Source organism: Stegodyphus dumicola, chromosome 5 (assembly GCF_044657685.1).
Source record: "Stegodyphus dumicola isolate Sdum_Otavi_A_Nest chromosome 5, ASM4465768v1".
Taxonomy (NCBI): Eukaryota; Metazoa; Arthropoda; class Arachnida; order Araneae; family Eresidae; genus Stegodyphus; species Stegodyphus dumicola.
The window spans coordinates 229731139-229744812 of record NC_140772.1 but is presented as its reverse complement, the minus strand read 5'-3'; the positions used below and the strand labels follow the sequence as shown (position 1 = coordinate 229744812).

Here is a 13674-nt window from a genome sequence, read left to right as displayed (position 1 = left end):
TTTTCATAACTCAGCAAACTCCACAGCTCCATTAAATAGTTGAATTAGGAAGACTGCACCATGTGCGCAAAACTGTGTTGCCACATAAATACTTTTTGGTGATGGCATGGGTTGATGCATCACTATTTTGGCAATACTGAATGTTGTTTCATTAATATTTTTTAAAAGAGGGGGTACAGATAATCATAAAGAGCTGAAGCATTTTATAAGAAAAAAGTAATTTTTTTTTTGGCAAAAAAATTCCATATAGTTTTTATTTTTACAGCCAGTAGATATTGTTTGACAAAATGACTGTTAAATTATAAAGCATGTAAATCTACATGTACTCAAACATATATGTAGTATGTAAATACATATGTTTATTTATTGCTGCATGTGTGTACATGAAAATGCAACAAAAAAAGAGGCAATTCTACTAAATGCAGATAATCAAAAAATTATAAGGTATTTCTCCTGCCTTACTAGCGTGCCTTCATGGTGTAGTGGTTCTGCACGCTGAGCCGGTATTCCAGAAATCCGTGGTTCGATTTCCGGCGACAGCATTTGCTAATTTTTCATCTTACCTGCGTCCAAAAATATCCTAATGTCTCTACAAAATACCTTAAAAAATAAATGTTTGCCTATCACAATAATAAATAAATTAAAGAATTAAGAAATAGAATAGTTTGTCATATGAATAAAAAATTGAATCTTCCTTGATAACTAACTGTATTTAAATGTACGAAAGATAAAATAAAAATCTCTATGAACCTTACTAGGATATATCACAATTAATAATTTAATCATGACAAAGCATACATAATTTGCATCTGGAAAGAATGTTTAAGTAAAAGACATTCAAGTAAATATATTCACTAATTTAAATTAATGTGTATAGTGAATCATACTCGCAGTGAAAAGTAAGCTAGAGAAATTACAGGAGTAAAAATGTAAACAGTAAAGAACTATCAGTGGTAAAGTTAAGAAGAGTTAAACTGCTCCTAGAAGTAATAAAATAAGATACTCTACAATGAACAACATATAAACATTTCTTTCTTTTTAAACAGAGTTGTTATACATTCCATGCAATATAAATAAAATGCTATTTTATATTTGCCTATAAGATAAATCACCACAGATTACATTATGATGAAGATTTAAGGGGAGTATGTATAAGTGCAACTTAACAACTTTATCTGCATTAAACAAGACACAAACATTTCTTCCACTTTAAACAGAAAGATACAGCACCATAGATTATATTATGAAGAAAATTTAAGGGGAGTACATTAAGTGCAACTTAACAACTTTAATGCAATGAAAGCAAAACTTACTTCAAATTTTTTTGCATGATGCAGTCCGCCTGACCAATTAATAGCAATATCACAACACTAAAAATTGACACAAACATTATACATAAATATAAAAACATTAATGTGAACAATAAACAGAAAATGAAATTCAGTTTCAAAATCTACCCAAACTATTAGATATAAAAGAAGAACTCAGCAAGTACAAAATGGTATATATGATACCCGCCACTTATTATTAAACTCATTGTTTGATAAACTGAGCTGCTTATTGCTGTCAGCAAATGACAGATGCACTAAACATCAATCACATGACAGTTTGGAATCATTAGAAAAGAGTAGGTTATGAAAAGAAGCTTAATGTTTGGGTGACACATAAATTGCAACCTAGCGAAACCATCAATTTGACCCTGTTTAGTGCACAACTCGACTATTTGAACGAAGCAATACAGAAAGAGCGACCAGAATTGGCCAAAAGAAAAGGAGTTTTGTTCCATCATGACAATGCATGGCCATACAGATCTTTAATGACTTAGAACAAATTGATGGAAGTTGGTTGGGAAGTTTTGATGCATCCACTATATAACCCAAACCTTGCACCATCTGACTACCATTTTCTTCAGTCTCTGCAAAACTCTCTTGATGGTAAAAGATTGGCTAACCAAAGAGCCACTGAAAATCACTCAGCAGCTCTTCAAGTTTCTTGACAACAAACCACAGAAGTTCTACACCGACGGAATTATGAAGCTACCTGAAAAATGGCAAAAGATCATAGATAGTACGTAATGCTTCAGTGAAACAAGTTGGACCAAAATCTTCCTACTCCCTGGATCTGTAAGGCACTGCTTTCAGAGCTCTTTATCTGCACTAGAGTTCAGGCGGACAGAATTTCCTTATCTTAAAGGCTAAAATAAAAATGCTGCCCAACTGATATTGTGGTCAGTGACGGGTCTGGGTTCGAATCACGAAGAAGGCATGGTTGTAACTGTCTGTCCCTTCACAGAAGGCAATGGTAGCCACCTGTTAGGTGCTTCCAAAATAAAATAGCAACCACTTCCACCCTTGTAGTTGTGCAGGGCTAATGGCCATTAAGTGCCCGACCATTAAAAAAAAAAAAAAAAAAAAAAAAAAAAAAAACTGATGTGTATATCACATGACTTCCTTGTATGGAATATTAAATTATACGCATTTTTTCTTGCATTTCATTTAAACTTATTGGATTGAACTAAATCTACTTTGCCGACAGCGCATAAACCACAATAGAATAAATGCATTCTTTAAAATTCACTCTAGTATTTGTTTACCATAATGACACTCTGGCGCTAAATTCACTTAACAGTATTATATTTCGTTCATATTATAACTCATAATGCACAAAATTTATATCATTTAAAGAATAGAATTATCTAATCGTTGCCACATGTTCTACTCAAATACTATAATAAAGCTAGAATGATGTATAAAAGAAATTAAGCAAACAAAGCAAAAAAGAAACAGTTTTTCCACAGACGATTGAGTATTTCTCATTCAATTAATTCAGTTCTCACTTCGCGAGAAGGCAAAAACACATAAAAACTCAAAATATCTACAATTAAAAATTATGAAGTAAATCTTAAACACTTATTTCCTTGAAAAAATTCCAGAAAGGATTAAGCATGATTTAATTGGCAATAATAAATGAAGGCGTTATCTTTGTTGTTGCGAAGCTAAGTTTCTCTAGATTGGCAACAAATCCACTAGTCTGCTGTTTCAAATGTAAACAATCAATGACCGCCATAAGAAAAAAAAGGCTTAGCGGCACTTAAACAACTTTAAAATTCCAATTCAGAAGTCAAACAACAAAAATCAGCGTTATATTTACAAAATTTTTTTATATTACAAATTACGTTATATTACAAATTAAAAAATTTTGTAAATATAACGCTGATTTTTGTTGTTTGACTTCTGAATTGGTATTTATTCGGCGTGTTATTGTGTCTTAACTTTAAAATTGTTGATAATTCTAAAAATATTGCACACAGATTCACTAAAGGCATAAAAGCCTTAACCGGAAGATAAAAACAACATAATTCAATCATTTTCAAAGCAAAAAATGTACAATTTACAAACATACAAGAGTAAAGAAATTGAGATCACTGAGCCGGGTAACAGAGTGGATATATATATATAAATATATTTATATACGTTTGGTGCAGCCGATTGCAACCAAAATACGAGGTGCACATCTATATGTTATAGCAGTCCTATATACAAAATTTCAACATTCTGAGGCTACTCGTTTTTGAGTTATGCGAGATACGCACGTACATACATACGTTTGTACAGACGCCATGAAAAATTCTCTTCAGAATTAATTTTAAAGCAGTATGTGAAAACAATCTCTTAGCAAAAAAATAAAAATACATACATATAAACATATACATTATGAAAAAAGGTTACTCTAAGTATTCAAATGAGACTTCTTAAAGTACATAGAAAATAAAAATATTTAACTTAGTAAATATAACTGTTAATATATAAAATATAAATAACATAATATTAACATGAAATGCATTCAAAATTGTTTCTTCAAATGATATCATGTATTTTATAACAATTTAATATTTCTTTATTTACATTAAAAAAATAAATGCTTTTTAAAACTGAAATTCTTTCTGAGATGGGTTTAATCTCATAGCAAGTACAAAAAGGGTACTATTCCATTACAGTGGCATGAGTTAAAAATGAAGATAAAATGAGAAGAAAACAATGCTACATTTTGAAGTATATCAGAGATGAGAATTTGATTAAGGAAGCTGTTTCAGATAAACTGCTTTGTACTGTTTGAGATATACCAAATAACATAGCGAGATTAGAGTAGATTTACGGATGCCCCTTGTAGTATCGCGAAGTTGTTTCATTTATGGTAACCTGAGTAGTTGAATGTTAAGGAACTCTTATGACATAAATGGTTGCATGATTGCAGTGAATTTGAATGGGAAAAGATTTGTAAGGGCTTGTGGTGTGTGTTGGTTAGGAAATACATTGCTTGTTTTGTGGTTTAGAAGGTAGAATATGGTAAGATTAATTTAAAGTTTCTGTATGATTTGGAATGAAAGGAAAAAGAGCATTAATTAACCTGATGTGTAAATAAAAGGCTTACTTAGTAGCCATTACAAATGTTCTGTTTGTGGGAAGGAAATATGTATGGTGGAACGTTGGAGGATACCGGCACTATGGAGGGTATTTTTGACTCTTTATCTTCGTGAATTTATGTGGTGATGCCAGTTTACAGGTTTTAGTTCAGATAATTTTAGGAAGTGTTTGGATGCTGATAAGGAATTTTAATTCACTGAAGACAGGAAAATTTTTTAATAAGGTAAGTGAATATTTCCTTTGTGTAGTGCTAAGATGAATTTCCTTCTTTATGTTACTTGACCGTTTGATTCAAAATGTAGGTTACTGAGATTATATATTTTTTGTTGGCTGCTCCTTTGACTTCTTAAGTGAAAACAGGTTGATGTGTACATGTACAAAGTCAAGGGCGCATAACAAGTTTGCGCAGTTCTCTGATGTTTTTTAAAGTGAAAATAGGTGGATGTGTACATGGATACCGAGTTTGTGCAATTCTTTGTAGCGGCAATTTTTGCTCCAAAAATCACCGCTACACAAAGCCAAAACAATTCAAAGAATTGCACAAACTCGGTATCTATGTGCTACCAAAAATTTTCAATTTTCGCCAACGGGCACCTGTAAATATATTTTCACCCATAGCGAAATTATAAAATTTTTGCAAATGAAAATTTTTTATTGTTCAGCTCCTCTGATTTTTATGTATATATTATCAACCTAAAATGCAGTTTGCATTCTGTTTAGATTCATTAGATATTGTCCTACGTCATGCCCCCACTTCTTGTCTTTCTTCCAAACAGCTTCTAATAAAAACCAATGTCTAGACCTTTCATATATTATTTTATGTTGCTATGAAAATACATGCAGTGATGGTGGCATGCAATAAATACAGTAATCAATATTTACATCTATGTAAATTACACAAATTTTCTGGACAAAATAACAAATAGTTCTTTTCCAGAATTGTATGATCACTCTGTCACAAATATATGATAATTATGACACAAAGTCTCTAAAGATAAATGCACTTAAAAACATTAAAATGCATTTTATAATAAAATATGAAGTAATACCTGGTTGTTTAAACGAACTGCACCTTCTAAGGAAGCACCAGTATACATCGAACAAAAATCAAACAGTCCATCAAACACAGGACTAAAAGAAAATTTTAAAAATAAGTGCACACAACAACAATTATAAATTTAACACTAAATAAAATATTATTTTCAATTATCCCTCAAATACATGGAAAAAATTAATTAGCAAAAACTGCCAGTACAAATAAAAATTTAGGGGGAAAATAAAAAAATTCCTAAAATCTCACCAATCATCTCCAACATTGAAGTGACTCAAGCTTTTATTGAATGTCTGTATGTTGTGTGGTGTCACTCGCTGCAGAAAGTCAATGTATTCATCTGAATGAAAACGACTCATGTCATGAGCAGAAGCCCTATATGGGCGGTAAACCTGAATAATAAATAAATAATTATTAGTATAATTTTTTAACACAGTTTTTTGTTTCAGCATCATAAGTAGCTACCAATGATCAGTTTTGACCTTTTTATTTATGCCTCATAATAAAAGTCATGACATAAAATTTGCATAGAATTTAATTTCAATATAATTCAATTACGTATCTTATTTTTTTTAATGCAAAATAATCCATATGACTTGCATTGAATGCCAGCTAAAATACATGTTGCGGTTAATAAGCAGAACAAAGAAATGTACCTAGAAATAAGCATCATGAATTTAGTAAATTTTTCAATACTTCCACATTATTATGGCATCTATTTTTTAAACAACATATTGGCATCAGGTTAATTACCAAGTTCACGTTTACTTCTCACATATATGTTTACGAAAGCCATGTTTCCGCAACTACTTTTAATATGGCATCAGTCGCAAGTAAGATTCACGATGATGGCAAACAGTGCCTTATTAATTTTTATTTAAACATTTGGCAGAGTGCTACAGCATTTCAACATTTTGTGTTTGAGCAGCTGTTACTGGATCAATTAAACGAAATTTATGGCTCAGAGTAAAATGTCTCCAACATGCTTTTTCCAATATATCTGTTTTAGATGCTCGCAACAGGAATAAATAGTCAGTCCCTCTTGTACACAGTTGACGACTTTGGGCCATGACTGTGGTTACCTCCCTATTCAGAAATTCAGTGAGAAAGGATTTACCAGTTTCTTAGCATAACCCATCATAAATCCAATATCTTGGTAAGTCTGCTAGCTTGTTATTTTCCTAATATGAACAAATTTTCATTACACCCATGCCATTTTCCAGGCTCATCTATTTCTTTAGTTGGCTGTCAGATTAAATACAGTGAATACATGTCTCATAAAACTGTTTCCAGTCAACAGCTGTATTTTTATAAAGGATGTGTTGCTTAACCCACCACTTAATCGATATCAGTTCCTCTTCCCAAGAGAAAATAAATCAGTGATGTTACAAACAATAATCTGAAACCACTGAAATGGCTGTTATAAAGTATGCTTTTCCTTCACTTGCAACTTTTCACTATGAAATGCTTTCTCTGATACGTAATTTTATCTAAGTACTTTTTCCTATATTCATATGCAGTAAAATATATCTTTCTTGAAAAATATATTTTACTTGTATATTTTACTTGAAAGATATATTTTACTTACTATTATTACTCTTGATCTTGCACTCTTTCCAGTTAATTCAATATGATATATATATATATTTTTTTTAAGAAAATATGTTAACACATGGAATATTCAAAGTTCTTCTCATGATGAAAGAATTAAGAGCAACTGTAAATTGTTAACATTTATATGCAAAAAAGAAAATATGATTAAACACAATTTACTTGGAGCTCTTCTCATTGTAAGCAAACTAAAATGATCACTGTTAGGACTGCCACAGATTTAAAGACTGTGTGCCTAGATGGTTTATCGATAATCTTAGCAATGTTTATAAGCAGAGGCTGTAGTAACAAGGAGGTATACAATTTTTCTTCAAATATTTCTCAATTGAGAATATACTCATGATTTCCTTACGAGAGAATCATTGAAAAATTGGGATATCTATAAATAAAAAATTTTGTATACGAATTGATCTTGTAATCATCAACATGTCTTTTATGTCACTAAATTTAGCATCGCATAATAAAAGACTTGTTATCCCAAAAGGGAAAAGTTATTGTTTAAGTAATATTTTATGAATGCTTCATTCACAAAAAAGAAATAATTTCATTTGAGTAGGACCTTGTGCCCAAAAAAATTGAGTTATCTCACCATTTACATTAAGAAGTAGGAAAGAATTCAAATACAGTCAAAAGTCTTTAATCCGGACTCATCGGGACTTCGGCGATTCCAGATTAATCAATTTTTCCGGATTATAGATCATCAGTTTAAATCTGGTAAGATGGCATGCAGAAATTATAAAATTAAAAATATGAAACCGTAATTTATGAAATAAAGAACAATTATGATCTAAAGGATATCAAAATTATTAAAAAAAAAAAAAAAAAAAAAAAAAAAAAAAAGGAAGCATAATATTTATTTGTTTACTTTATTAAACATTTCTTTCAATGTAAGTTGTTTAAGTTGCTTCATTTTATGTGGTTATACTTTCTCTTTATGCGCATGCGTAAACGCCTAAAAAAAAAAAAATCTGAAATGTTTCAGATTTTAAATTACGTCCAAAGGGGTGTTTTTTAACATTTTGTGTGTTACCTTTCTTTATTAAATATCATGTTCCTCGCACTTAAACCGTAAGATCCAGTGCAACAGCAATATCGCAAAATAGTTTTAAAACGAGCATATCTTTAGAATTTCCGATACAGAGACTCACGCGCTGGAGATAAAAATGTTTTTTCTGCACAACGTTGCCATTGCTCGCTTTGAAATCCTCGAGTCTGTTAATCAAAAATTCATCAAAGTTTTAAAAAATAGGAAATCGATCATAAAACAGATTTCAAATTTCAAATTTGGTCTTCCACATGCTCATATTCGTTGGAAGATTACGTTATTCAAAATTCGATGACTCTATGTACCGTTATTTTATGACAATGTGAGAAATATACATACATTTACGCAGATTTTCATTATTTAATTTCTTCAAATATAATGCAGGACTCTAACATTTTATGGCAACAGTTTGAAAAGTGAACCGACATTTATCCGTCCGACGCAAAATGCCAAAACGAAACTAATAGTCCTTCGGGATTCAAATCCCTTTGGACTAAAAAAACCTGCTTCCAAAAATCTTAAGGATTTTCAAGTACAGTTAAGGATTGTATGAACCCTGATATGGCACATAATCAATAAACAGTGGTTCATTTCTACCCTAACAAATGGTGCCCCAAACCTCCCCAGTAGATGTGTAGATTCTGAACTTGTGGAACTGGGAAAATTCACTGTTTCCATGCCATGCTCTCCAGTTTTCTTTCTGTGTCAGAATGGTACAACCATCTTTCATCTCTTGTCACTAGTCATTAAAAAAAAAAAAAAAAAAAAAAAAAGCATTTCTCAGTATTGATCAGAAACAGAAGAAGAATACGAAGGTAGGATGCCAGACCTTCACCAATACCTGTAAAGGCAAAGCTGTAACTGTATAGCTTTATTCAAATTTTGACACAGAACACACGGGAGACCGATCCACGGGTCACTTCTTCCATCTTTTTCCCAATTATCAATCAATCTCTTGAAAGGATATTAATTTTGTCAGTATTTTAAGTACCCTCATGCCATACAAAGATTCATGTTTTTAACAAGATTCCAACCCATGCCCAAACAACAACCAGCAGAGTTAACCATTATACTCATTTCGGCAGTTACCTATTATGAACAGCAATTCTTGAAAACATTTGACCTGATAGTCTTTTATCAAAAGAAATAAGAATCATAATTAGATTATATCATACCTGCATTTTTTTGTACAGGCCATAATGTAATACTAAACTATGAGTAACTGACAATCTGTGAGGTTTCATAGGATGCCCAGGACCTACAAAAAAAAAAAAAAAAAAAAAAAAAAAAAAAAAAAGGATTTACTATTTTAACAGCATATAAGAATTAAGCATTCATTAAGTTAATAACTACATTTCAGATAATATGAGTTAATGGTGTGAAATGAACTATGATTTCTGAAACTTATGTGGAGATCATTTAAATATAACATACTGAGAAACATATTAAACAGAAACTTGAAACTTAAATCACTGAGCTGGGGGAAGGAGGGAAAAAAAAAAAAAAAAAAAAAAAAAAAAAACATTAAATCTTAAAAGTGAATCTGCTGCAATATTTTTCATAATTACTCAAATAGAGGACAGCCAAATCACACTGTAGTTATTCACAGAGACGGATTGGCTAAGTTTAACAATAATTTGATACAATTAGTTTTTCTTTATTTAAGGTGGAAAATGTTTGACATCCGCTTCTAAAATGGCTTTAAAGGGATTTTAAACTTTCTGTTGCCACATAATTATGCTAAGTATGGCTTCAAATAGTGTCTTACTGTACCCTATGTTTCTTGGTCCAGCATTTTGAAGAACCTGATACCCACTTAATATTTTGCATAAGAACTCCAGAATGCGGATCCACAAAGCTGAATTGTGGTTCACTCTGAAAGGCTCAAAACCAGCTTTTTACAATTCTTCTGTTTCATAGGTGGCTCAGAAGTCAGAATAAATGGTCTTTTCTTTTCTGATATTTTCTTTGATTGCATGACTTCAAATAATGTCTCATTGTACCTTATGTTTCTTGGTCCACCCATACCAACTTGATATTTTGCATAAGAACTCCAGAAAGTGGTTGATCTTTACAATATGGTAACTGGTAGTTTGGCGACATTTTGGAGGCGATAAAGGTTACTACCTGGCACTTTGATAATAATGTGAGCAGTACTCAGTTCCGATTACGCATTATTTTGTGTGAGGGAAATGAGAGATCATGGGATATGTCATGTGATATTAATGGACGAATTACGGTTCTTTAATCGGAAAAGGGAGGAAATCGGGAAAAAATCTGGAAATTTTGTATTTGGCTTTATTCTGTGTCGTGTGAAACAGTGTTCGTGAATTTTTGGATCCCATGGCCGTAACTAAAATGAATTCGAAATGGGTATTTATGTATGTATTAATTTAATGTATGTGCTCATTTATATTTTAAGTAGTGTTTTTGAATTTAATTATATTTTAATTAAATTATAGTTATTTTGTGAATTTTATGTTTGTAGGAATTTGGTATACGTTTTAGTTGAAGTAAACGTGCATGGAAATAATTTAAATATCTGACACTAAGTATTTGTAATGGTTGCGGTATGAATTCGTTGGTGACGTGTATAACGTAATAGATGATTTAGAGGTAAAAGTTTTTGGATATTTTATTTATTTTATATGTGGAAATGTTCATACTTTTTCGCGATCAGGTAATTTCATATATGTTCTTTTTACCGGGTTTAAAGATTGAGAAAATTGTCATGTATTTTCGTGAAATTTTTCTAATTTATGAGAAAAAAGCAGTGTACATAGATATAGTGAAGAGTGTGCGCAATGCCATTTTTGTGCAATTCTGGGATGTTTTTTTAAGTAAAAATAAGTCGACGTGACGTGCACGTGGTTTAGTGATATTTTAATTAAATGATAGTTATTTTGTGAATTTTATGTTTGTAGGAATTTGGTATATGTTTAAGTTGAAGTAAACGTGCATGGAAATAATTTAAATATTTGATACTAAGTATTTGTAATGCTTGCGGTATGAATTCGTTGGTGACGTGTATAATGTAATAGATGATTTAGAGGTAAAAGTTTTGGATATTTTATTTATTTTATATGTGGAAATGTTCATATTTGGAAAGGGTAAATACTTTTTCGCGATCAGGTAATTTCATATATGTTCTTTTTACCAGGTTTAAAGATTGAGAAAATTGTCATGTATTTTCGTGAAATTTTTCTAATTTATGAGAAAAAAGCAGTGTACATGGATATAGTGAAGAGTGTGCGCAATGCCATTTTTGTGCAATTCTGGGATGTTTTTTTAAGTAAAAATAAGTCGGCGTGTACATGGTTTATCTGTATGTGTTATTTTGGAAAATGCATAAGGAGTATGGTATTGTGCACTTTTTCCCAATTTTGCAGTGAATATTTGTCATGATTAAGCAGTTTTGTTAGATAAAATTTCTAGCATAAGTGTAATTCGGCTAGTAGATTGTTGGAAGAAGTGTTCAGTAGATAAAAAGAAAAGAAACATGTCTTTACTTCGTGAAGACAAAATGGCGGCGGGAAAAAAAAATAGAGGGTTGCTGTAGGAGAGTTGATCGCCAAATTTTCGCCAAAAAACGCCAAGTTACCATAATGTAAAGATCAACCCAGAAAGTAGATCCACGAAATTGAATTGAGGTTCACTCTGAAAGATATCCAAAAGCTTCCTAAAATTATCTGAACTAGAATCTGCATACTGGCATTGCCACATAAAATAACAAAAATAAGAGTAAAAAAAAATCCTAAATAGTGCCTCCAACGTTCGACCATACACATTTCTTTCCTACAAACAGAACACTTAATAATGGCTAGTAAGTAAACCTTCATTTACACACCAGTCAATTAATGCTTTTCCCCCTTTCGTTCTAAATCGTACAGAAACTTCAAATTAATCTTATCACATTCAGCCATTTTACCATGTAAACCAAAAATAACAACATACTTATTCAAAATTCGACACACAGTTTCCAAATCTCTTCTCGCGATTCAAACTGACTGTAATCACGCAACCAATTACGTCACAATAGGGTTTTCATAACATTCAGCTACTCAGGCTACCATAAATGAAACAACAAGTAGGCAATAAATGAAACAGCAACTTGCCGATAAATGAAACAACAACTTAGCGATAACCCAAGGAAAGCCCTTAAATCTATGCTAACTCTGAAGAATATCAAATTTTCTAGGGAGGTTCACCAGCAGTCACCTGGATAAACCTACAAGAAACAATAATTCATTTCTGGTCTGAACTGAAGATTTTGAGTATTTTTTCCCATGTGTAATAAACTTTTATAAGCCCATTCAAAATAGAAAATCTTCTTTGTTACTTTGCAGATTATCTAACAAACAAAATTCGGCTGATCTTTACTGTACAGTTTCAGTCTGAAACATCTTTCAGTTCAGTCCCCTTGGTTTCTGTCTGAAAAAATCATCAAGTGGTATCGGTTGTTCATGAAATATAGAAGCCCAGTGCATGAAATAGGCTTTTCGGTAACCCTAATGTTGATAATGTCGGCAAAGCTAGCCTTGGAGAGAATCTTTTTTTTTTTTTTTTTTTTCTAAAGTTTTTGTCATTAAAAAGCGGTGATTTCTGGGAATATTACCAACATTTCTGGGAATATGTTGTGATAAATTGAGATTTTTGGTTATTTTTTGTAATAGTATCCCCTTTCATATAGACAGAGATTTTTTTATTCTTACCATTCTTTTCAATTGCTGTGTTCGGTTGCATGTGCATTGGTGTTGTACTTTGATGTGGATACATTCATTTGAGTACATCTAAGCTAAGTAAGGGGATGGACGCTATTATACGTATTTATCCATCACTAACAGCGGAAGAAACCGAATGACTAAAAATTTAAGTGAATTGCTTATGTGGAGGATGGAGGAGATGGTGGTGAGAAGCGTGAACGTATGCACATGAGAAACGGTATATTAAAAAATAGACATTTCATTTATTTATTCATCTCTGTGTGTTAAGTTTTGTTGTTTAATGTTTTTATGGGTAAAAGTTTACAATTGGGTGCCCCTTGTTTATTGGCGATTCTTTCTTGACGCCAAGATCGCCACCAGGAAGTCACAATTTCAAGATGGCCGCTACACAAAACCAAAATAAAAAGTCGAAGAATTGCATAAGATCTGTGTCCATGTACACATCGATCTGTTTTTGCTTAAAAAAAATCCTAGAATTGCACAAACTAGGCATTGCACACTGCCTTAAAAATGTCCATGTACACATCAATCTATTTTCATTTAAATAAAATCGGGAAGCTAAAACAAATTTAAAACTATCGTGGTAACCAGAAGTGAAGTTTCATCGCCAAAATTTCAAAAAAAATGTCGCCAATCGAAGGGGCACCCAATTCTACACTAAAGCCTTTTTATGTTAGGAAATATGTAATTTTTGTTATTTATTCTTATCTGTTTGTATATTTTTGGTTACTTATTCGTCTCTGTGCGTTAAGACAGCAACAGATTTTTTTCTGGTTAACATTAAGTTTGTTTTAGCTTCCTGATTATGCTTAAGTGAAA

At 31.6% G+C, this 13674-nt stretch overlaps 1 protein-coding gene across 1 annotated transcript in view; it reads right to left on the bottom strand.

Annotated features, from left to right (window-relative positions):
• The window catches only part of HDAC3 (histone deacetylase 3), a 54545-nt gene that overhangs the window by 38947 nt on the left and 1924 nt on the right, over positions 1-13674 (bottom strand). The window contains exons 2-5 of the mRNA XM_035359886.2: positions 9307-9389; positions 5725-5867; positions 5474-5555; positions 1314-1370 (exon numbers count right to left, since the gene is read on the bottom strand). Of these exons, the coding sequence (XP_035215777.1) occupies positions 1314-1370; positions 5474-5555; positions 5725-5867; positions 9307-9389 (365 nt within the window). The remainder of the gene's footprint in view (positions 1-1313; positions 1371-5473; positions 5556-5724; positions 5868-9306; positions 9390-13674) is intronic.